At 41.5% G+C, this 24795-nt stretch overlaps 2 protein-coding genes across 2 annotated transcripts in view; both read left to right on the plus strand.

The window, feature by feature from the left end:
• The window catches only part of met (MET proto-oncogene, receptor tyrosine kinase), a 47241-nt gene extending 45444 nt beyond the window's left edge, over window positions 1-1797 (plus strand). Inside the window, exon 22 of the mRNA XM_019894856.1 lies at window positions 891-1797. Within this exon, the coding sequence (XP_019750415.1) occupies window positions 891-1185 (295 nt within the window). The 3' untranslated portion in view covers window positions 1186-1797. The remainder of the gene's footprint in view (window positions 1-890) is intronic.
• A 7633-nt stretch (window positions 1798-9430) lies between these two features.
• Window positions 9431-20504, plus strand: LOC109530878 (F-actin-capping protein subunit alpha-2-like). The gene is made up of 10 exons (XM_019894818.1): window positions 9431-9551; window positions 16154-16217; window positions 17298-17349; window positions 17908-17971; window positions 18629-18835; window positions 19016-19095; window positions 19204-19282; window positions 19355-19426; window positions 19514-19576; window positions 20244-20504. The coding sequence occupies exons 1-10, from the start codon at window positions 9432-9434 to the stop codon at window positions 20382-20384; spliced, it is 942 nt and encodes a 313-aa protein (XP_019750377.1). The 5' UTR covers window position 9431; the 3' UTR covers window positions 20385-20504.
• The last annotated feature ends 4291 nt before the right edge of the window (window positions 20505-24795 follow it).

Here is a 24795-nt window from a genome sequence, read left to right on the forward strand (position 1 = left end):
TGAAAGTTTAGGAAAAAAATTGACCGTGTTCAAGTTAATTTAAAAAAAAGACGCTTTTTGAAAATATGAATGAAAAATATGAATGAAAATTTGAAAAATATGCAGGACAGTGCATATTTTTCAAATGTGCTGTGATTGCACCAGGTATAACAAACAAAATAATTATTTGTCCGAAAGGCTCTCATCAAGACCTTTAATTTGAAACACAACATGAAGAATTTCAAGTGCTGATTTGTGTGTGAGAGAGAGAGAAGCAAAGCAGCAAATTCAAGCAACATGAACCAAATGTGACATGTCAGCTGCTGGCAAAGGCGACCCTTTTTCTTACCGCCTCTGCTCCTAGAAATCGGATGCCGGCTTTCTTTCCCTCTTTGTGCTTCCTTATCTTGATTCGGGGCTTAGCGCCCTTTGCGGCCGCATTCCAGACGCCCTCATCAGCCAAGTCCATCAATCAGGCAAAGTGTCAAAGCCAGCAGAGATTTGCAATGTATCTTCCCTTCCTTGTCAAAGAACTTTTTTTTTTTTTTTTAATCCGCTCCTCTCCTGTTTTGACGGGCGGCGTTTCCTGACGCACTGAGGTGAAACCTGATGGAGACAATCATTTTGGTTTCTGTTTTTGCCAAGTACAGTATTTGTTATATATTAGTCATGTATTGGTCATGAGTCAATGTAATTTACTGACCTATGAACAACTGAAACATGAACCCTTTCGTGCACCCTGTAACCTGATCACATGGTAAACTGTCTACTGAAGTAACCGCTGTCCCTGAAAGGGTTAACAAATCGCTGATCAGATACTTTCCAGTGTAATGCAGTAGAAGGATGTTGGCGCTACCCTGCAACATTGGGGTGGATGTCAAATTCTTTCAAATCCACCGTCTTCCTTGCAGCTACACTGTGATGGTGGAGTGTTGGCATCCGAAACCGGAGCGTCGTCCATCCTTCTCCGACCTGGTGTCCAGCATCGCGAATATCTTCTCCAGCTTCAGCGGCGAACACTACGTCCTGCTCAACACCACCTACGTCAACATCGACAAGATGAGCCCTTACCCATCCCTGCTCGTCACCACCGACCCGGGCTCCTCGTCCTCATCTTCCTCGTCGTCATCCCAACCCTCCACCTCCACCTCCCTGACGTCCCACCCACTCCTGTTTTGCCACCAGGAGCGGGACTGTTGCGCCTGAGGATGACGAGGGAAGAACTACTGTGTGTCCCAACACTGGACAGAGGACAAGCTCTAAATGTAAATAGGTTGTTGATCGTCTCGAGTTGTTGACTTCCCGGACGTTTTTGGGAGGAAGTCAGAAAGAAGCCTTGAAAGGAGGGTTGCTTCCTTCTTGTTAATGTGAATTTTGTTCAATGAAAAAAAAAACAAACAAATGTTACAGCTCTGCGACAGAAACGAGACAAATGTCAACGGTTCATCTTTTTCCCAATTTTTTTTTTTTTTTTGTCACAGCGTATGGGTGGACCATGGTGGCAAATTTTGAGTCAAGGCACTACGTTTGATGATCATCAAAATGATCGTTCTGATACTTCAGAATCACACGGCACAGAGCAGATTGTCCAGAAATGACAAAAAAAACAAGAATTTCCAAGACTGATTGAAAATTGTAAAAAAAAAAAAAAATTTGGTTGGTTGTTTTTTTGTTTTTTGTTTTTTTTTGTTTTTTTTGTGGCCGCATGACAGACTGAATGTTTGCTCTGAGAAGAAAATGTCTGTATTATAAGTGTAGCGGCGACACAATGACGATGAACTCACTGCCATGTTGTAAATAAAAAAAAACACGTCGAGTCATGTTGAGCCTGACGTTGGCCACTGTGATTGTGGAAAACGCGCGTGCGCGCGATAGTGTCAAAACAAGCCTGAAGGTACATGTTCATCTTCTTACACGATCTTACAAATAAATGCACATCGGTCTCCTCCGTGCATGCTTTGCGCACTCTAATTGAACGTCCTGCATGGACACACCTGTCCGCCAGGTGAACGCATCACACTCTCATGTAATTACATGCGTGTGAATTATGACCGCTGTCATTCTTTTTTCACAGCTGTGGACCTAATTGACGCATACATAATCATACACTGACAATCTTTCAGGTGTGAGGGGCAGAACATGAACATCACAGGGGTTGCTGGGGCCTCAAATGCCTGCTGTCGTTGTTCACGTGAGCGTCCTTTTCCTATTGGCTGAGGCTCACCTCCAACCTCTGACCTCCTGTTGAGCTCTCGATTTATAACCCCGCAGGTCCCGTCTAGACAGTCCCCACCCCCATCCGCAGACCCGTTCCCGTTTAATCTCAGTCGTGACCATGGCTTTGAGCCTCTTTGGATGTTGTCTGTTCAATGTTTGGCATGTACGGCTATGTAATGATATTTTTTCAAAATTCAACGCCCGAAGCCAGTTTGACTTGGCAACTTGAAATTTGGTGGGCGTGTCTGTTCCAAGGAATCTCACAAAAAGGCCTTAAGAATCCTGCTTGAAGAGACTCGGAAGTCTGCGATGTCTGTTCGAAGAACACATTTTCGGCTCGTGTCCAAGGAACCTTCAAACACAAACTTGTCTGCTCTGTTGCTGTTTTTCCAAAAAGAGACAGTTACACCTAGCAACGTGAAACTTGATAGGCATGTCTATCATGAGTAGACAGCCCAAAAAAAAAAAAAAATTGGAAAAAAGTAAACCAGGAAGTCTGTTATTTTGGTTTAAAACTGACATTTTAGGGTAACTTCCATAGAGACTTAAAGACAAACTCAACTGCTTGGACAAATGGATCTCCAAAGCTTCACCGAGCAGCATGAAATTTAGTTCGGATGTATATTATAAGCAAACCCACAAAAAAAGTCTCAAGAAGCCATGCCGAAAAAGACACAGGAGGTCTTCCATTTGAATTTTAAGTGATCATTTTAGGGCTCATTTCAAAGGATCCTTCTAATCTACAATGCCCTGGAATGTTTACCAAATTTAGCCCCTTGGTACTTGAATATACATCGTTATTAGAGACCGCTTTATAACAATGGCTGTCAATGGGTTTTATTCTCATTTTGCCCATTCCCAGGCAGTCTTCAAAGACAAATGTGCTTGAGATTATGCCGTAAAGGTACCCAATTTGAATGTTTAACCCTGCCACCTCCCTCCACTTCTTTGCTTAGCAGTTGTAACCCAAGAACATGCGCCACACCACTGCGCTCTTTGAGCTCCGGCAAACATCCTGTTGGACAGCGTTCAAAATCAATATGTTCTTCTTACAACAGTTTGCAGATGATGTGAAGAAGATAAAGCCCCTTTTACGGAGACCTTTTGCACACAATGAGCGATGACAACTGAGCGGTGGTCGTCATCCGAGTGTTGTTTACATGGCGACACAAAGCCGTTAGCTAAACGCTCAACTCCCTTCTTTACACCCGTGTCACGTGATGCTCGTGGACACGCCCACTCGGGATGAAGAAGGTCAACATGAGAGGTTTGTGACAAACTCACCCACATGTGTACCTATCTGCAAAGAAAACAGTGATGTGTGTTTATATGCAGGGAGGAGCGAGTGTGCCAACCGTGCTGCGTTCATGACTAATGGGACATATGAGAATTTGACCCGTAGCTCACGACGTCCAAACTCAGTAGCTCAATTCAAATGTAAATAAAAATACATTGCGGAGTTTGTATCGATCTGTCGTGGTTAAGAAGGGCGAAGCTCTCAATTTAATTTACCAGTCGATCTACGTTCCAAACCACATCTATGGTCACGAGCTATGGGTGGTGACCGAAAGAACGAGATCCCGGATACAACCGGACAAAATGACTTTTCTCCGCAGGGTGTCCGGGTTCTCCCTTAGAGATAAGGTGAGAAGCTCGGTCATCCGGCAGGGGCTCAGAGTCGAGCTGCTTCTCCTCCACATCGAGAGGAGCCAGATGAGGTGGCTCGGGCATCTGATTAGGATGCCTCCTGAACGCCTCCCTGGTGAGGTGTTCCGGGCATGTCCCACTGGCAGGAGGCCTCGGGGATGACCCAGGACACGCTGGAGAGACTATGTCGCCCAGCTGACCTGGGAATGCCTCGGGATACCCCGGGAAGAGCTAGAAGAAGCGGCTGGGGAGAGGGAAGTCTGCTGCCCCCGCGACCCGACCCCGGATAAGCGGTAGAAAATGGATGGATGGATTTATGGACAAAAATACACGGCTGACAACTTTACTTGAGGAAAAATATGTTCAGATATGAATGTTACACATTTCCATATATTTCGCTACGCTACACAATTAAATGATAAAACATGAAAGGTACCAAAATATACCATACATGGTATGGTATAATCATATATATACTGTAGTACACTAAGTGTGCTACAGTACAATGTGGTTCAGTACGACATGGTATATAAAATGAGGTTTTTATATGATACGGTTTAATATGTTATGGTACAATAGGAAGATAAGGTTGGGTCTATTTACCGTAGAAAAAGGTACAGTTTGATATGGTGCACTCAGAAGCAACTCTGCACCATTCCCAAACTCCACCCCCCCGGCCTGAAGTTGAACATTTCCCACTTTTCATGTATATGGAATGCAGCATGAGGTACTCTGTGTACTTAATAGATCATAGAATTTTTCCCAACCCAGTGGAAACCCGTGGAACAAAGCACACTTGCTGAACCTGATGAGCAATGAGTCCCGAATAAATCCGTTAGGGTACAGTTTCACACAAACATGGACACGCGTTGGCACGCTGTTTTTGTATGTTATCGTGAGATAACGCCACCAAAAGAATGTCAAGTAACATTCTGACCTACTGAGTCAACGTGCACCCATTCGAAGCTCTTAATGGGCTTTGGCATGAGAGAAAGCAGGGAGGCGGATGGCACTGAGTGGTAACACACACACACACACACACACACACACACACACACACGCACGCACGCACACACACACACACGCACGCACACACACACACACACACACACACACACACACGCGCTGAACACGCTGACACAGAACGCCCCCTATTGACAGGCTGCGCATGTGCAGGGAATGCTTTATTTCTTTTGCTATTCAAAACTTGGAAAAAAGTTGTTCATAAATGTGATGAATTTGATGTGTTGTATGTCTTACATAGCACAGTATCATATTTTATTGTACCACATATCAGTATTGTATATCATATACTGTATTATTGTACCATATCATATTTTTATAGCATATGCACATTGCACCACATTGTATCATTCCGTATCGGACGATACCATATCGATCCTACTGTATCTTACTGTATCATACCGTGTATCGAAATGTTTCGTATCAAATTGGACTACACTACAGCATTGTACTGAATTGTATGACAGCATTTTGTCTCGTTTTGCATCTTATCACATCACATAGTCACATATCGTATCTCACAATTCACATTGCATGGAATGCGTTCCATCATATCGTAATTGTATCGCACAGCAAGCACCTCATTGTATCATGATGCATTGTATGTTATTGCTCCATAGTGAGCCACACCACAGTATTGTTGCATTGCATCGCATTATATCATATTGTACAATACCAGACCTTAGTATATCTTATTGTATTGTCGCATATCATATTTTTGACCATGTCGTATCATATGATACAGCATTCTATGTCATGTACAGATGTATCGTAACTTAACTTTATTCATTTATTTTTAGTCTTATCATACCCTGGAGTGCATCGTATCAGACCGCACGGTACATCCCAGAAACTATTATTTCATATGTACTGCATCACATTATATTGTTGCGTATTATATCATATGTCATATCTTACGGTATGATATCATACCGTATTGTACAGCACTGTACTGTACTGGACACTTATGATATCGTACCATATTGTTTTAATCACATCATATTGCATCGTCTAGTATTGTTTATTTGTGAGACCGCCATTCAATTCGACAATTGATGTTTTTGAGGGTTTCTTTTTTTTTCCCCTGCTGAATGCCATTTGAACAGCTTTTCACATGAGATCAGCTTACATTCCTTATGTGGGCCCGTCTGATTTTCCACACCTGAATCATTCCACCATCACTCATCCAAACGTGTAAAAAGGACAGGGAGTGTGGGCACACGTAGTCAGGAATTCCAAGGGAGTGCAAGTCAGAGTCGGACCCCTGATGAGAGCTCAAATCTTCTCATAACTTTTCATATCTACTTTTCACTCCTCATATCTTGTCAAACGTAAGACGCGCAGAAAGACATGGTGAAACTGGAATATATATATATATATATATATATATTTCTCTTTCTGGGCATTTTGCGATCATTATTTATATCTCAATTCCACTCGTTGGCATGGACACTGCCGCAGCTAGCGTCGTCGAAAGGCATTGTAGGAAATAGTTTTTGGTCAAAGCACGCTCTTAATTTATTTTTTGGTACTGTATATATATATATATATATATATTCACATATTGTGTCATATCACATTCCAAGTACCGTTCCTCTCCATTCTATACCGTATTATATTGCATTTAACTGGATCTTCTTGTATTTTATCCTTCTATATATCATGCATCTTAAAGTATATTCTTCCATGCTGTATAATGCAGTACCGAATCATATCTTAGCATTCATGCATCATCTGTTTGTAGATATTTTGGAGTAATTAATGAATGCATTACACCCTATCATATCCGTGTGCTATCTTTTACCTTGCTGTATTTTATCATATCGGACCACATCTTACGGTCATACAGCATAATGTATTTTACACGACCTAACAGCATCTTGTCATGTAGCATACAGCACCAAACTGAATTGTATGTGATCATGTTGTCTTGCATTGTCTTATCCCATCATACCACTATTGTATTGTATTACAGTACACTACTGTATGAATATCACAGTGCATTAAATCATATTGCATTGTGTGGTATACCACAATGCACCAACCTGTACCACACTTGACTGCATTTTATTGTATAATATGACACCGTACAATATTTTTTACCATGTCCGATTGTATCATATAAAGTTGGATGTCATTGGCTATTTTTGAAGTGAAAAACGCATTTTCACCTCCTGCAAACGTCAGACCAAAAACCCTACAGATTTCCAGACAATACTGGAAGGAGCTGGCGGACGAAGGTCGTATCGGGTTTTTGCCTTTTGTCTGCTCTTTATTTTTTGAGTTTCCTGAACTCTAATGAGCGATCCTGATGAGGTCTGCAGCGCTTTTTCCGCCGACTTGCTTCTTGGAAAACTGACTAACGCCAAGAAGTTGGTGAGCTCAGTAGAAATAAAAGACACCATCTTGCTTATGCATCACGATGTCACATTGGAGCTTCTTACTCACCTTTTAATAAGCTCACTTTCTGCTATTCCATGCAGTGTAGCAGTCCCAAGACTATCAGTTGTGTCTCCACCTCTTTGTGCTCGCAAGCGCTGCCAAGGACATTCTGGGAGACAAAAAGAAAAGTTACACTGTACTCTTTCATCCTCACCCTTCATTATGCTGTGTCTTTGATATTCCCTCGAGGTGATGATTGTCCAGGCGGGAATAGTGTCATGACTCAGCAGAGACTGTCACTGAGTCACAGAAGACCCCTTTCACGAGTCCTCAATGCTGCTTTGAGTCTCTTTGTGGCACACTGCGGGATATTTTCAAGTTTGAGGCCGCTAGAACGCCTCCTCAGGCTTGTGCCGTCATTTCAAATCCCCAGCTAGGTTGCACGGCGACGCGTGTGGCAACTGGGGGTGCCCCCTAGCAAGACATGAACTCCACCCAACTGCTCCAAAAGTAGACAAGATATCATACATGAGGATATAATGTGATGCTATGTGATCTGATAAGATTCAACATGATACTATAAAATGCCACGTGACACACTACAACACTGCACAACACAATAAACCTCGGGATGCTGGGCACATTTTTTTATTATCTGTGTTCTATTATATCATATCATACATGGTAACTACATTAATATTGAAAAACCACACACACATACTCACACACACACACACACACACACACACACACACACACACACACACACACACACACACACACACAGTTTTATAATTGCCTGCAGAGTTTGGTACCTTGGTACCAGAATGCTTTGAAATGTTGTCAAAGTGTTATATGACACTTTTTGGCCTCAGAACAAAAACGACAAGTATATGAGTATTTCAGCAAATAGAGGGAGGATCGCCTCCCCCCACCCCCAAAAATGCACAAAATAGCATAGTGTGTCATGGGATATTGTAGTGTAGTATTGTGTAGATTAGAGTAGTGCATCGTATTTTATTGTATATGTATGAAATAAGATGAATACAGTACTATGTTGCCTTTAGATCAGGGGTGTCAAACTCATTTTTGTCGTGGGCCACATTGTAGTTACGGTTTGACATGGAGGGCCGTTATGAATTTTGGGAAACCATATAAATGTTTAATCACCTCCACATATTACATACGCAGCGCACAACAAATTGATGAATAACTAGTTTCTAAAATCAGAAGTCAAGAATACTGACTGTTATTGTGGATTACATATGACAATTTGAAATTTTGGTTCAGACTTTAGCAAACATCATGGAACTTGACATGCTAAATTTTCTTTCGCGGGCCACATAAAATGATGTGGTGGGCCAGATCTGGCCCCCGGGCCTTGACTTTGATACCTGTGCTTTAGATATAAGTCACCGGATTTAGGAGTTTTTCTGCAGTTTTGCAAAATGTTTTTGGGGGGGAGATAAGGCTAGAACAAATTAATAACGTTTAAATTTATCGCAGAGATAAAGATGTTTTGAGGTGTGAATGTTTTGAGTTGTATAAAATCTTATCCCAGCGCATAGAGTCATATCATATTATTATTATTGCTAATCATGAGGTGAAAGGCACGTGGAGCTCGGCAAGGCTAGTTGTAACTAACTAGTTTGAAGTGCCTACGTGATAACGTTTAACCAACCACAGCTCATTTTTCTTCAATTTCACTGTCATATAAAAAATGACTTTTTTAATCCTGTCTTCTATTCCCATCTAGTGGAGAAGCATGGAAGTGGTACTACCGAAGACTCACTGGCAAAGGATGTTTTTATTGATTTTGACTTTGTTGTTGTTTTATTCTGATGTGAAATTGCTTTGTTTTATGTCATTTTGATGTATACAACTTAGCTTCAGTTGTGGTTGTTTTTTTTTTTTTTTAATTCTCTGTCGATAAAGTTGAATTGAGAATACTGCAACGCCTTTCGTACTGCACTGGAATGATGGCCTCTACTGTATTTCGTTTTATTTCTATGCAGAAAACAGACTCGTATCATTATTATTATTATTATTATTATTATTATTATTATTATTATTATTAATGGGTGGATAGATCGATGGATTGATGGAATATTATTACACAAGTACAGTCACCGTGTGTGCGTGCGTTTGTGTGTGTGCGTGTGCGCGCGCAGATGGCCCCGCGCATGAGCCGAGCCAAACTGAGGGGAACCACCCATGTGATGACGTCACATCGCTCTGACAAGCTGGTGGTGCCGGATGAAAAGATGGCGGATCAAGACGAGCCGATCAGCAACGAGGATAAGGTACGAATACTTTTTAATCTGCCAAACTAAGCGCTTTTAGGATTAGACGAGCCGCGGTTTTCTCAGGTGGCACTTGGCCATGTTTTGGACGTGCTTCGAATGACGAACGTGTTTATTTAACGAGCGGAATTCGCGGGCCTGCCTGCCGCCGCCACTCTTCTTATTTTTAGCTCAACTTCCGCTCATTTTAGCGAAGCTCCAAACGGAGACTCCTTGTACGGTGCTGGCTGAAAATAGGAGCCCCGTTGCCGTTATAAAATCAGTCGAGATAACATATCGCGCATTATTTCTCCGCGTTGCGCGTCGCTTGTTGTCTGTCTTGGCAAAGTTTTTGCAACGTTAGCTCCCGTAGTTTAGCATTTAGCCGCTCGGTGGCTAACAGTTAGCTAAACTGACTAACACGCCCTTTTGCTGTTTTCATGCCGCTTTTCTGTTTTGTACGCTTGCGACCGTATTTTTTACACAATTCAAAATTGTGTGTCACCTCAATCTGCGTGTGTGTGTCGTTAACAAGTCACGACGTTTCAGGAAGTTGCCTGGAATAGGTGCTTCTGTGTTCATCGTCGAAACATAATTGTTGTGTACTTATATGGATGTATCTACTAACCAACTGCTTAACTGAACGTATTGGCTCATTAGACAAACTGTCAAATACCTCAACCAACTGGTTTTACGAAATGTAATACAGCACGTATTGCAGTTTTCATATGCCTTTAAGGGGCGTGGCCTAATGAGTGACCTTACACAGCAATCGGGTTGGCCGTTTTTTTGTGAGCTGTGGTCTACAGCAGCTCCTTGCAAGTTTTCTCATTTTGTCTTTGTGTTTGACTATCTCGTTCAATAAATGGTTGGAAAGTGCATTGCGCTTCTCTGCGCCTCTCCTTGCTCATATGCAAGAATATTGCCTAAATTGTTCACGCTTTTTTCCCCCCACTTTACTGGAGCAGCAGAATATCTGACGCTCGCGCTTCACCAAAACTTATACCTGAAGATGGGGCTCAAATAGCTAGTCGAGCGTTGGTGATTGGGTGATTGCTGTCCGGCTTGACAGCAAAAAGCAGCGTGACTGAAGGTTGTGGTAAACTTTTCAAGATGATGCAGAGAAAGGCCATGATCGTTATTGGCAGGAGTGGAAGTACTTGGCTGAACAGCTACTTGGTGGTGGTGGGGGGGGGGGGCATCTATGAATTGATGTTTTTTGTTCGTGGCAATCGGCCCTTGAGCAGCTTTGCTCTTCGGGTCGAGCTGTGACGTCATTGCTCCTTCATCCGCCGGCCGATATTTCTCAGAAAAAGTCGTCTGCCTGAAATCGCTGCACGGTTGTCGAAAAGAATAGCAAGTGTACGTAAATGCTTACTGGCAAACGAATGGCTTCTTCTTGACTTTCTTTATATGAGCTTCCTGGTGGCAGCATAAGCTAAAACCACACGCGCGCGCGCACACACACACACACACACACACACACACACACACACACACACACAGTGTACAACAGGAAACTGGTGAGTCAATCTGTTTGCACTGTAACATCATTGCATCTCAAAAGGACTTGTCGGCTGCCTGTCAGCGTCCTTCCAGTTTGGAAGCAATAAAGGAACAAAACTTTACACCACTACCGAGTCGTAACTCAGCGTATTGAAGGATACCATTTTGTATCCCGTAATATCCTGTAAGTTGTGTTGTATCTTATTCTTTTAAGAATCATTATGTTTAGTATAATTTCGTATCCCAGCAGAATCATATCAAAGCCTCTCAAACCATGGCATTGTATATATAGCGTATTGCCGTGCTGTGTCTTACCATTTTTGCTGTCATCATCACCAAATATGGTCTGGTATACCAGCGGTACTGTCATAAGCATAGTATGGTGTACAAGCATTATCTGTAGCATATAACGGTGTATACTTCATATTGTAGACGAGAATATCGCATACCATTGTATACAAACAGAATGATGTCGTATTGTATTGTAGCCAAGCGTAGTGTCGTGTTAGGGTGTCATGTACCATCGTCTCATGTCACAGCATATTTTCGTCATACAATTTATTATGACGCACAGTATTATTTTCTATAATGGTCGCGTCATATCGTATCAAAGTATCCCATACTTTATTACTCTGTCGTATTTTACCGTATTGATCATAGTGTGTCATATTGTGCCATAGCACTAGTATCACTTCCAGCTGTTTTGTATTGTTGACCGGTCATCACATTGTGTAATTGTAGACCAACAGTATTGTTGTGTTGTCATATGCCAGGTGTTGCGTCGGATTGTTTTGTAGCGTACCGTATACTGGCTGTATCTTGTCGTATAACGTATCACAGATGGGTGGCGCAGTATCCTGTCTTAGCATATTATTCATGAGAGCGTCTCATATTGTATCTTATACAGGTTGGAACACATCTTGTCGATTTGTGTTGTCTCCTTTCCCGATGGTATCTGGTTGTGTTGTTTTGTAACCGTTTTGTGTCGTGTTGTATCGTATCGCTTATGACAATATCGTATAGCAGCAATGTTGTTTTATGTCGTGGACAAGCGTATTGCATACCGGCAGTATTTTGTCACGTTGTAATTTTTCATACGCGACTGTAATTCCGGTTAGCAGTGTATACCGATTAACCAACTTAGTCCATCTGGCTTGTCTGGTCTTCAAGAAGTTTTCCGTCACTGCCTTTGCACCTATCGCAACACTTGCCGTTTCTGCTACGAACCTCCTTCCGATGGATTGCGGTTTAGAATTGTCTGTCTTAAATGGTGTCCTGTTTGTTTGTTTTTTTATTGTGCCTGCAGAGTAGCGTGACAACCCGCGTTCTGGGATTCACCCGAAGAATTCCTCTTTGATGCTATTTTTAATCATCGCAGCATGAGGCAGCAGGCGAACGGAAATCATTTTGTGTGTCATCATTTTTTTAAAAGTCCTCAATTCCTCCTTTGGAATCAGATAAATTGCTCAAGATTCATTCTCAGATCAGGAAGTTTGGGGGCGGGGGGTTCCGTTCGCCTGCAGCTGCTTAACGACCATCCCTCATTCATCTCTGTCTCTGCTGTCACACTTGCGATTTAAAATTCCTCACTATTTTCACCAGACCTTTCAATGAGGCTGTCTGTGTCGATAGCCTTACAAATCTGCTTAAAAAAATTGGCTGCAAATGAAAGCAAGCACAGATCAAGCGGCTTAAAAAGCGTCAAGTTATAACCTCACGTTGAGGTTTTTATACCGTGGTGAGATGTACAATAATTTGGTGGATCTGGAAAGGCCTGATAAGACGTTTTTGATCGCATTAGAACAAAACATTGAGGTCAATTTCAGGGTGTTACTTGGACTTAAAACTCTAAAATTGCCTCAATGGTGGGCTGTGTACAGTAAACATTGCGGAAACACTGACCGTTAGTAATGGTGTTACCTTACGGTTTGCCAAAAATGAAGACTTATCTGATCAAAGTTTGGTACAGCAAGTGGACCAGAATGCTAAACAGAAGTCCTTTTCTTTTGTCTAAAGAGGAACATTTAATGATATATTAAAAAAAAAACGTAAACTTCAAACTGCTCGCAGTAAATGAATAACTTGCTTCACCGAAAGCCACTCTGCTGCTGCTTTGGTTCTCGTGTGCGTCTGCTCATCGATACCATTGTGCCAAGTTCCTATGTGGCACCGTACTGGAAATCCAGCGTATCAGATGACTGAAGTATCCAACATATCCCTGTGTCAAGTTTGGAAATCGATCTTATTCGTCTCAGCTCAAAAGTATCGATCTCGCTCACTCCTCTAGCCGGCAAAACGGCCGTCCCGTCATAACACACCCCGACGCTGTTTTTGTGAGCTGCGTGGATCGGCTTTGCGAAACCAAGAAACGACAGGCGGCCACCCCACTTTGAGTCTTGAGTCACTTTGAGTCTTTTTACCTGAGAGGGAGTTTTTCCATCCCTCCGTCGCCTCGTCTTTGCTTGTGTGTGGGGTTCGGTCGGGGCTCGCTTAGTCTTACAATTTGGTGCCTTATAAATAAAAGTAAATTGAATTGAACCGTCACTTAATGTTTCATGAATGATTTCATAAAGCCTTCACGAACCGTGTCAGATATATATCATCGTTGTCCCACTTGGCTGCATTCGGCCATGCAAGATTTATGACTCATAAATCCACCAGTTGTTATTCATGAAAATAAATTTGAAAAGGTTCCAACTCAAGTATTTATTGTATTTTTTTTTTTTCATATTGCATGTTTTGAAAGCAGCTATATTGTTAACTGAAAAAAATCAAGTACTGCTCGTTTAGTCAAGAAGTCAACTCCAAAATGGTCTGGAGAATAATATCTTCGGTGTGCCTTTACTAGTCTCGAAGCAGCATTTGAGAAAGAGCACAGAACTCAATCGGTGAATTTTTCAGGCTTTAGCTGAGTTTCGGTGCAGGTTGTAATCAACTGCGGCTTGGCCAAGCAGTGGCACAGTTCTGATCTGAGTTGATACAAGCGTCGTCTTAGATTTGGTTTGACTGCTAGACATAAGAAAATAAACACCTCCGCTGCTTTGTTTAATAATCCAATTTCTACTTTGCTGCAGCAGCCTCTCAAATAAAATGTTTGTCTGTCACACTAATTCAAATGGGGATTTCCAGAGTAGATAAATCAGCTCTGCAGTGGCCGGCCTGATATTCAACGCACAAGTGTAAACCAACCAAATCTCGATTCAACACCGACCGCAGACCAACGCTCAGTCGGTAGGGGTTGTTAGGTGTGTCGCCACAAAACAAGAATGTTCCAGGAATGCCTGTCGACTCCGGCTTCTACGCGTCGAGTTTTCATGTCGGCGCTTGTGCGCCTTCATTGAAGGGTTCTCAAAAACTCATTTTCACTTGCAGCTCTTGCCCCCGCGGTCCCACCTCGTGGACGAAAAGCATTTTGTGCAATTGTTCTTAGTTGGCCGTGGCTCTTTTAGGAGAGCGGTACGGTGGCGGAAGGCTTTGTTGTTTTAATTCCGGGCTCCAACCGTCCACTTTCAAGGTTGTCCTTTCGCAAGATACTGAACCCTAAGTTTTGACTAGGTCGGCATTGTAAATGACAAATTGCTCTCAATGGCCTTACCTGGTTAAACAAATCAAATTACTTCTTATTATTAGTATTAGTCTTATGTAGCGCCTTGCACCAAGAAAAAAAAAAGACCTCCTGTTCACCAGACTTTAACTCACGAATGGTTAACCGCCGCTAACCTGAGATCACAACAGCAAACTCTACTTGGGCTGGGGGAAAAAAAAGGTAGACAAAGTCAACCTAAAAAAAATAAATAAATCGACACAAAAAATTTTCCCCGATGTTTCAGTGGCGTGCATGTCATTCATCCAGAACATTTTCAGTTTATAATCGATTCTAAAAGGATTCAGTAGTGACAGCCTCAAAAAAAAACCTGAATATCAAGTCCACATTTTGTTGCTTTCAAATATAAAATCGGATTCATCAATGGGATGATGTCGAATTATCATTTCTAAAAACATTTGATCGCCGCAGTCCTACTTACAATCTTAAATGAGTCGTGCCCCAATACTTCGTATTTAAAAAAAAAACGTTTTGGTGATCAACCCGACTGGCCAACAAAATGTCCTCCTCCTGGTTCCTTTTAGATCACAGGTGTCAAAGCCAAGGCCCGGGGGCCAGATCCGGCCCACCGCATCATTTTATTTGGCCCGCGAAAGCAAATCATACATGTCAACTTCCATGACCCTTGCTTAAATCTGCTTAAATTTGTACCGAAATAAATAACGGTGACATTTTGCAATAACTTTGTGACTCGGTTTGCACTCACTTGAACAATAATTGAACAAATACTTGACTGATTTCAAAACTAGTGAGCCATTATTTTTTTTTTTGCGTACAAGTAATAATACGATGTGATGATTAAACATTTATTCAGTTTCACTGTCGTAACGGCCCTCCAAGTGAAGACGTAACCCCAAAGTGGCCTGCGACAAAAATGAGTTAGACACCCCTGTTTTAGATGAACTTCCCAACTAGTGGTGTGTTTAATTTGAATCCCTGACTTTTTTTTTCTTTTCAAATTGCCACGTCACACCAAAATAGCCAACGCTTTGATCTCCACCTCAGGCACACAACCAACAACAAAATGCTCTGCAACACACACACACACACACACACACACACACACACACACACACACACACACACACTGCTCTGACATGCACCCTAACACCCGCACCTTACTCCCGCTCACCGACATGCGAGAACCTGGCCGAGCCGTCGGGTGCCGCCAACGATTCCGGCAACTCTTTCTCAGCACATTTTCATGTCCTTATATGGTCGAGTGCCATGCGGGGGAGGGATGGGCCGTCGTCTTTTTGTCATGTGACCGAGAAACAGGATGTGTCGTGCAAAAGCGGCAGCAGCAGAGAAATGTAGATGGAGAAATTCTGCGTGTGGAGACATGCCCCGTCTATCAACATGAATTAGGTTCTTTCCTCATTTATTCATTCATTCTCTTCACAGGAAAAAAAAATTAAAAAGATATTTTACATGGGGACAGTGTCCAAGCTCAAGTCAGAATGTTGAGCCCAGTGCCGTTTGTCTAAACCTCCATTTTGTGTCTTGCCTGCAGTTGCGCATCGCAGCTGCATTCATCATTCATGCCCCACCAGGAGAGTTCAATGAAGTTTTCAATGGTAAGTTTTATGCTTTTTAAAAAAATATTATTATTATCATTAGATTACATCTGTATATAATGTGGGCAGCACAGTGGTTGACTGACTGGTTGGCATGACGTGTGCTTTACATCTCTGGGGTTCCAGTTTCAAATCATGAGTCCAGCCCTCCTGTAAGGCGTTTGCATAGTCTCCCCGTGCTTGCATGCATTTTTCATTCCACATTAAAAAACATTGAAGCTTCTAAAGCCCGGCCTATTTTGACCCAAGATCCTACTTTTCAAGATGCCAGCTTCCCGCAGTTGACCTGCAATACATATCAGTGGGTTTTGGATCAAACCTTTATTATTATTTTTTAATTATTATTATTCTTTTTTTAAATGGGCATCAATTCTACGCAGATTTTCACTATTCATGTGCTGGCCTGGTCTCTCTACCCTGCAAATAGCCTGGGTCCACCATGTATATCGGGGTAGACTGAAGGTCTACTTTTCAAGAAACCAACCTCCTGCGGTCGACCCGTTACCGCACGTAAACGTGATATTATTAACACGCACACAGACACTCATTTATTTATTTATTTTACCCCCATTACACCCTCCACCCCACTGGTTGGGCACCCTTGGTGTAGATATTTTAGTACCGGTACTGTAATGTTACCAAAAAAAAAGAAAAAGAAACACCGCAATATTATGGCGTACAGCTCCGACTTTTTTTTTTCTTCCGTGCACCATTAAAACTCTATTACAGCAGCAAGATGTGTTTCGCTGAGTATTCTGACTTATGGCCCATACACGCAGTGGTTGAGAGCTGCCACTAATGCATTGTTGTTTGGGATAAACTGTCAGCCGGGCCTGCAGGGACAGCTGGAAGTGTCATGAAAGCTTCATCCCGCTTGCATGCGTTTGAATTTGTCTTATCTCCCCTTGACAGATACACGCAGCCACACACGCACTTGAACACAATCAATCCCCTTGTCGCCACTTGGTCCACCGTGATCTTTATGGGATTTAACACCCCGTTCCACTCTTGTTCATTTGCTCTGAATGACTCGCCCTCTCCCCCCTTAATCCCTCCTTGTCTCCTTTGCTGTGTTTGTAGATGTGCGATTGCTGCTCGACGATGACAATCTCCTCAGGGAAGGCGCGACGCAGTAAGTGCTCCGCCGCACGGCTGCGGTAAATTGCAATCTGGTCGAAAAGTTCACAGGTTTTTCTGTAGTTAAAATCTGAAAAACTCGTCTTTTCTGCATGCTGAGTTTCTCTGCCCGTGGGATGATCAGATCGGGTGGCTGAATATCTACGGCCACTTTAAAGCAAGCAAACTACACGACCCGAAATGGAAGCAGCGATACATCGAGTTCTGTCCGATGCACAGATTTACATTGGCTTCTGTGCATCGAACAGAACTCGCTGGATTTAATGGTTACAAAATCAGAACATGCCATTGGCCAAATAATATGGCACAACCAACCTTGAAGCAAAAGCAACTGACTTGTTGGGATGAAGACACTGGTCAGCATTCAGTCGGCATTGTGCAGTAACCAGATGCAAAAGAAAAAGGTGTCCTTGAAAAATCAAACATGCCTTCATTTATTGTCACAGGGGACTGAGTGTAGGTTATTTGGAAAGAAAAGTCAACATTTGCAAAGTTAAACGAGATATTCATTTGTCATTTTCATTCACTTTTTTTATTCCTCCTCCCTTTGCAGTGCATTTGCACAGTACAACTTGGACCAGTTTACCCCCGCGAAAGTTGAGGGCTACGATGACCAGGTGACTTAAAAAATCTATCTTTTTTTTTTTTTACTTCAATACATATTCTCAAAAAGATTCAAATCACACGATTTGATGGCTCGCAATTCTGCCTTCCATGACATCATTGCGTTTGTTGGCCCTTGTCGATTTGTGGCTGAGCAAATGCTCAGCAACGCCAGCAATGATTGCAGAGATGTTACGTCTGTGTGTCATCATGTCTCAGCGTTCCCACTCAGTGCGTTCATTCCCCCGCCGCCCCGCGTTCCCGGCGGCACTGCTGAAGTGTCGATGTACATGACAACGTGATGGAAAGGCCGTTCCACAGTAGTTGTAGTGCGTGCTTCATTTATAGGCCACTTCAGCAACACAATATCATATAAAGTTTAAAAAAAAAAGCTTAAATTCTTCATGAAAATTTTTTTGATTTACAAGAAAAAATATGGATAAGACAAAAGCTATATTCTTTTGAGAAAACAATTTTTTTCCTTCAAGGAAGAAAATTATGTATATTTACGAGAGACAAAATGTCTTTAATTGAAATAGGATTGTGATTGTGATTTTTTTATTTTTTTATTTTGTTGAACTACTGTATAAAGTTGAATGTTTTCAGGAGGGGGAAAAAAAAGTCATTTCACAAAAATGATAAATTCATAAAAATGCGGTCCTCGTTGGCAGGTCTTAATCACAGAGCACGGGGATCTGGGGAACGGCCGCGTCCTGGACCCCAAGAACAAGATCTCCTTCTCCTTTGACCACCTGAGGAAGGAGGCCAGCGACCCCCGGCGTCACGATGTGGACGTCTCCATGGAGGAGTGGAGGAGCGCCGTGGACACCGCCGTCAGGGCTTACGTCAAGGAGCATTACCCTAACGGAGTCTGCACTGTACGCTCTGAAAAATTACCATTTTTAATGTAGTACCATTGTTTTTCTCCTAAAACCGCCCCCAAAATCTTTTGATATAATGACCCACCCTCGTAAAATTGCAGCTTTTCTCAAAATCTACTTTTCAGACATGAAGCCACAGTGTCCTCCAAAATATTTCAATATTTTTCCCCCCCTCAGATTTACGGCAAAACCATCGATGGGCATCAGACCATCATCGTGTGCGTCGAGTGCCATCAGTTTCAGCCCAAAAACTTCTGGTACCTTTTAATTCTTTTATTTACTCAACAGCAGAAGGGGCAAAGGGCAGTTTGGGGTGGCTTCTTTCAAGAGCCATGTGTCTTTTTTTTTTCTCCTTCTGTGTTTAGGAATGGACGCTGGAGGTCAGAATGGAAATTCACCATCTCTCCATCCTCCACCGACGTGGCAGGAATCATGAAGATTCAGGTAAGTGGACGCCTCAGCTACTGTCATTGGCACTCTCGCACCCGCTTAAGGTGTCCTCGTCCACCTATGCAGGTTCATTACTATGAGGACGGCAACGTTCAGCTGGTGAGCCACAAGGAGGTGAAGGAGACCATGTCCATTTCTGTGAGTTCCACCACCTGGTCCACCACTTCTTAATCTAAGCAGGGACTCTATATTAATAATAATCTCTATCCACCGATGTCTTTCCAGAATGAGGTCACAACCGCAGAAAGGTTTGTCAAGATCATGGGGGCCGCAGAGAGCGAATATCAGGTATGTGATCACAATGCGCACACTTCAAAATATATATGTAGTAGTACCAAGATGTTTTATTGCGATAAGAGTTGTTGTTGGCTCTTTTGAACGAATTTGGGTAGGCATGCTTCAGATATACTGCTGCCCCAGTGAAGAAAAAAAAAATGCCATTCGGGTAGCGCCATATGCGCAAAAAGAGCCACAGTTACCGTTGTACTTTAAGCTGTTTATTGATCGGGGCATACAAAAAATTTTTAAATGGCAACATCTAAAGAGAAGTAACAATGATAAGTAAACGTGCACTGAACACATCTAAACCCTAAATAAAATAAAACAGTAGTGAAGAACGTTTTTATTCCCCAAATTGCAACATTTGCGACTTGAAAGTGTGATGTCAGTTATAATTTGTTGAAAAAAATTTGCTCAGCCCTCAAAAAAAAACCCGTAAATTGTGCAAGCCCTACCTATTCAGTGCCATTCTTCTCAATTAAAAACACATACATGTTCGCTTTGGCAGCAACTGCAACAGATCAATGGCATTTCAAATGGCTAAAAAGTGAGTTACTGTGTGTGTGGTCGTGAAACAAATAGTGTGTTTGCCAAGGTATCACAAATTGTGGGGAGGGAAAGAAAAAAAAAAAAGACTCCAGTAACACGTCTATTGTCCTTTTGTTGTCCTGCACAGACGGCCATCAATGAGAACTATCAGACCATGTCGGACACTACCTTCAAAGCCTTACGCCGCCAGCTTCCTGTGACACGCACCAAGATCGACTGGAACAAGATTTTGAGCTACAAGCTCGGAAAGGAGATGCAAAATGCTTAAAAAAGAAAAAAAAAACTAACTGCCCCCTTTGTCTCTAACACACAGACACACACCGACATACACACAAAAACAATGTTGCATGACTGGATAGTAGTATTTGTCTTTGTACAAAAAAAAAAACTAGAGAAGACAAAGAAGATGCAAGATGTCAAATTAACTCATTGGATGTCTCCTTTTATTGATGTTCCTTTCTTTTATACATACACAAGCGCGCCTCCCTGCTATATCAGATGTTATATTGGAAAGATATATACTTGACATAGGAAAGAAAGCAAACAAGAAGGCAGCAGGCAATGTGTGCAAAAAGGCAATTATTTGTAATTAATTTCCACACAAAATAACAATTGTGCTCATTGGCAAAACATTCAACCCCCCGCCCCCTTTTGGGGGAGGCGGGGACTCTTCTTCCACTGCTTGTCCTGTTTTTCTCTCTCCTGACAGACTGTACGGCCTTCATCAGTCTCCAGCAGCCCGACAAGCTTCACTAACTGGTCCCGCGCTGCATCCAGTAATATCAAAAATGACAATAAAAACAAGTAAAACAACAACAAAAAAGTATCACTTCTCCTCCTGTGATTATTTTTACTTGACAGAACCTGACCGACTGTATTATATGACAAAAAAAAAAACGAGACACTGTAATATATATACATATATATATAACTGTATGACACATCCTCTGTCAGTGTGGTGGTTATTTCCATGACATCATTGTAACTCGGTCACAGTTATGTTGCATTAAATAACAAATTTTCTATCCAATGAGTCTCAGAATTTCTGGTGTTCTCTCTAAGTGAGGATGATTTTGTTTTTTTCAATGTGATCTGATTTAGATATTTGGAGTCCGAATGAGTCATTTTAAATGCCACAGTTTGGCTTTTCAGTCAATAATGTTGAAAGCATCAGCTCGATAATAAGCAATGTGTCAAAGAAGGAAATTTGACAGTTGAAGCTTTTTTAGCTGCTGATATTGTTCAATTTTTGTGTCATTTTACATGCCTGTCCACAAATAAATTGAGTCAAATGAAAAAGGTGAAGCACATTCTAGAGGGAGGTAATGTCAGGGGTTGTTAAATGTGGCAATAGCTATTATTTAAGACATGCATTTACTTTTTGGGGGGTAATACAGTATTTGGTTGCACGCTGGCTACATAGGAACTTCTGGAGTCCTTTCACCTAAAATGGTTTAATTAAAAAAATGCATTGTGCTTTCACTTGACGTTGCTGAGCCAAAAAGAGCCACAGTTACCGTTGTACTTTAAGCTGTTTATTGATCGGGGCATACAAAAAATTTTTAAATGGCAACATCTAAAGAGAAGTAACAATGATAAGTAAACGTGCACTGAACACATCTAAACCCTAAATAAAATAAAACAGTAGTGAAGAACGTTTTTATTCCCCAAATTGCAACATTTGCGACTTGAAAGTGTGATGTCAGTTATAATTTGTTGAAAAAAATTTGCTCAGCCCTCAAAAAAAAACCCGTAAATTGTGCAAGCCCTACCTATTCAGTGCCATTCTTCTCAATTAAAAACACATACATGTTCGCTTTGGCAGCAACTGCAACAGATCAATGGCATTTCAAATGGATAAAAAGTGAGTTACTGTGTGTGTGGTCGTGAAACAAATAGTGTGTTTGCCAAGGTATCACAAATTGTGGGGAGGGAAAGAAAAAAAAAAAGACTCCAGTAACACGTCTATTGTCCTTTTGTTGTCCTGCACAGACGGCCATCAATGAGAACTATCAGACCATGTCGGACACTACCTTCAAAGCCTTACGCCGCCAGCTTCCTGTGACACGCACCAAGATCGACTGGAACAAGATTTTGAGCTACAAGCTCGGAAAGGAGATGCAAAATGCTTAAAAAAGAAAAAAAAAACTAACTGCCCCCTTTGTCTCTAACACACAGACACACACCGACATACACACAAAAACAATGTTGCATGACTGGATAGTAGTATTTGTCTTTGTACAAAAAAAAAACTAGAGAAGACAAAGAAGATGCAAGATGTCAAATTAACTCATTGGATGTCTCCTTTTATTGATGTTCCTTTCTTTTATACATACACAAGCGCGCCTCCCTGCTATATCAGATGTTATATTGGAAAGATATATACTTGACATAGGAAAGAAAGCAAACAAGAAGGCAGCAGGCAAAAATGTGTGCAAAAAGGCAATTATTTGTAATTAATTTCCACACAAAATAACAATTGTGCTCATTGGCAAAACATTCAACCCCCCGCCCCCTTTTGGGGGAGGCGGGGACTCTTCTTCCACTGCTTGTCCTGTTTTTCTCTCTCCTGACAGACTGTACGGCCTTCATCAGTCTCCAGCAGCCCGACAAGCTTCACTAACTGGTCCCGCGCTGCATCCAGTAATATCAAAAATGACAATAAAAACAAGTAAAACAACAACAAAAAAGTATCACTTCTCCTCCTGTGATTATTTTTACTTGACAGAACCTGACCGACTGTATTATATGACAAAAAAAAAAACGAGACACTGTAATATATATACATATATATATAACTGTATGACACATCCTCTGTCAGTGTGGTGGTTATTTCCATGACATCATTGTAACTCGGTCACAGTTATGTTGCATTAAATAACAAATTTTCTATCCAATGAGTCTCAGAATTTCTGGTGTTCTCTCTAAGTGAAGATGATTTTGTTTTTTCAATGTGATCTAATGTAGATATTTGGAGTCCAAATGAGTCATTTTAAATGCCACAGTTTGCCTTTTCAAACAGTCAATAATGTTGAAAGCATCAGCTCGATAATAAGCAATGTGTCAAAGAAGGAAATTTGACAGTTGAAGCTTTTTTAGCTGCTGATATTGTTCAATTTTTGTGTCATTTTACATGCCTGTCCACAAATAAATTGAAGAGTCAAATGAAAAAAGGTGAAGCACATTCTAGAGGGAGGTAATGTCAGGGGTTGTTAAATGTGGCAATAGCTATTATTTAAGACATGCATTTACTTTTTGGGGGGTAATATTTGGTTGCACGCTGGCTGCATAGGAACTTCTGGAGTCCTTTCACCTAAAAATGTTTTAAGCAGAAAAATGCATTGTGCTTTCACTTGACGTTGCTGAGCAAACTCAGAAGGATGCAATAGATGTTAGTAAAAAAATATATATACAATTATTGATCTGTCATTTTACATGCCTGTCAAAAACAAACAAACAGAACAGTCAAAAGAAATATTTACTGTATTATTGTTATATATTGTGGAGGACCTGGAATAAATGGTTCTCTTGGTTTTAAAAGTAAAACATATTTTGTCAAGTTTGCTTGTGAGCAGGATACCAAAGGTCCTTTGTCATTTCAGTGTAATTTACCATTTTGTTCCCCATACACGTGTGCTGTCACGCCGATAAATTTAAGCATCATGTCCTATAAAAATTGGTAAACGGACGTTAGAGATTAAAATAACTTTATGAATACAGAAAATTGTCTTATTGACATTTTTAGCTGTCCTTTCACTGACTGGTACCTATCGTTTTAAATGATAAATATCGATGACTCCAGTAACACGTCTATTGTCCTTTTGTTGTCCTGCACAGACGGCCATCAATGAGAACTATCAGACCATGTCGGACACTACCTTCAAAGCCTTACGCCGCCAGCTTCCTGTGACACGCACCAAGATCGACTGGAACAAGATTTTGAGCTACAAGCTTGGAAAGGAGATGCAAAATGCTTAAAAAAGAAAAAAAAAACTAACTGCCCCCTTTGTCTCTAACACACAGACACACACCGACATACACACAAAAACAATGTTGCATGACTGGATAGTAGTATTTGTCTTTGTACAAAAAAAAAATAGAGAAGACAAAGAAGATGCAAGATGTCAAATTAACTCATTGGATGTCTCCTTTTATTGATGTTCCTTTCTTTTATACATACACAAGCGCGCCTCCCTGCTATATCAGATGTTATATTGGAAAGATATATACTTGACATAGGAAAGAAAGCAAACAAGAAGGCAGCAGGCAATGTGTGCAAAAAGGCAATTATTTGTAATTAATTTCCACACAAAATAACAATTGTGCTCATTGGCAAAACATTCAACCCCCCGCCCCCTTTTGGGGGAGGCGGGGACTCTTCTTCCACTGCTTGTCCTGTTTTTCTCTCTCCTGACAGACTGTACGGCCTTCATCAGTCTCCAGCAGCCCGACAAGCTTCACTAACTGGTCCCGCGCTGCATCCAGTAATATCAAAAATGACAATAAAAACAAGTAAAACAACAACAAAAAAGTATCACTTCTCCTCCTGTGATTATTTTTACTTGACAGAACCTGACCGACTGTATTATATGACAAAAAAAAAAACGAGACACTGTAATATATATACATATATATATAACTGTATGACACATCCTCTGTCAGTGTGGTGGTTATTTCCA

Source organism: Hippocampus comes, unplaced genomic scaffold, assembly GCF_001891065.2.
Source record: "Hippocampus comes isolate QL1 unplaced genomic scaffold, H_comes_QL1_v1.1 scaffold319, whole genome shotgun sequence".
Lineage (NCBI taxonomy): Eukaryota > Metazoa > Chordata > Actinopteri > Syngnathiformes > Syngnathidae > Hippocampus > Hippocampus comes.

Excerpts from the sequence above, each read along its gene's own strand:
- LOC109530878 (XM_019894818.1), top strand. The coding sequence starts at position 9,432 with ATGAGCCGAGCCAAACTGAGGGGAACCACCCATGTGATGACGTCACAT. Across the intron at positions 17,350-17,907 it reads CTCAGGGAAGGCGCGACGCA|TGCATTTGCACAGTACAACT; the intron begins GTAAGTGCTCCG and ends CTCCCTTTGCAG. Across the intron at positions 19,577-20,243 it reads CCGCAGAGAGCGAATATCAG|ACGGCCATCAATGAGAACTA; the intron begins GTATGTGATCAC and ends TGTCCTGCACAG.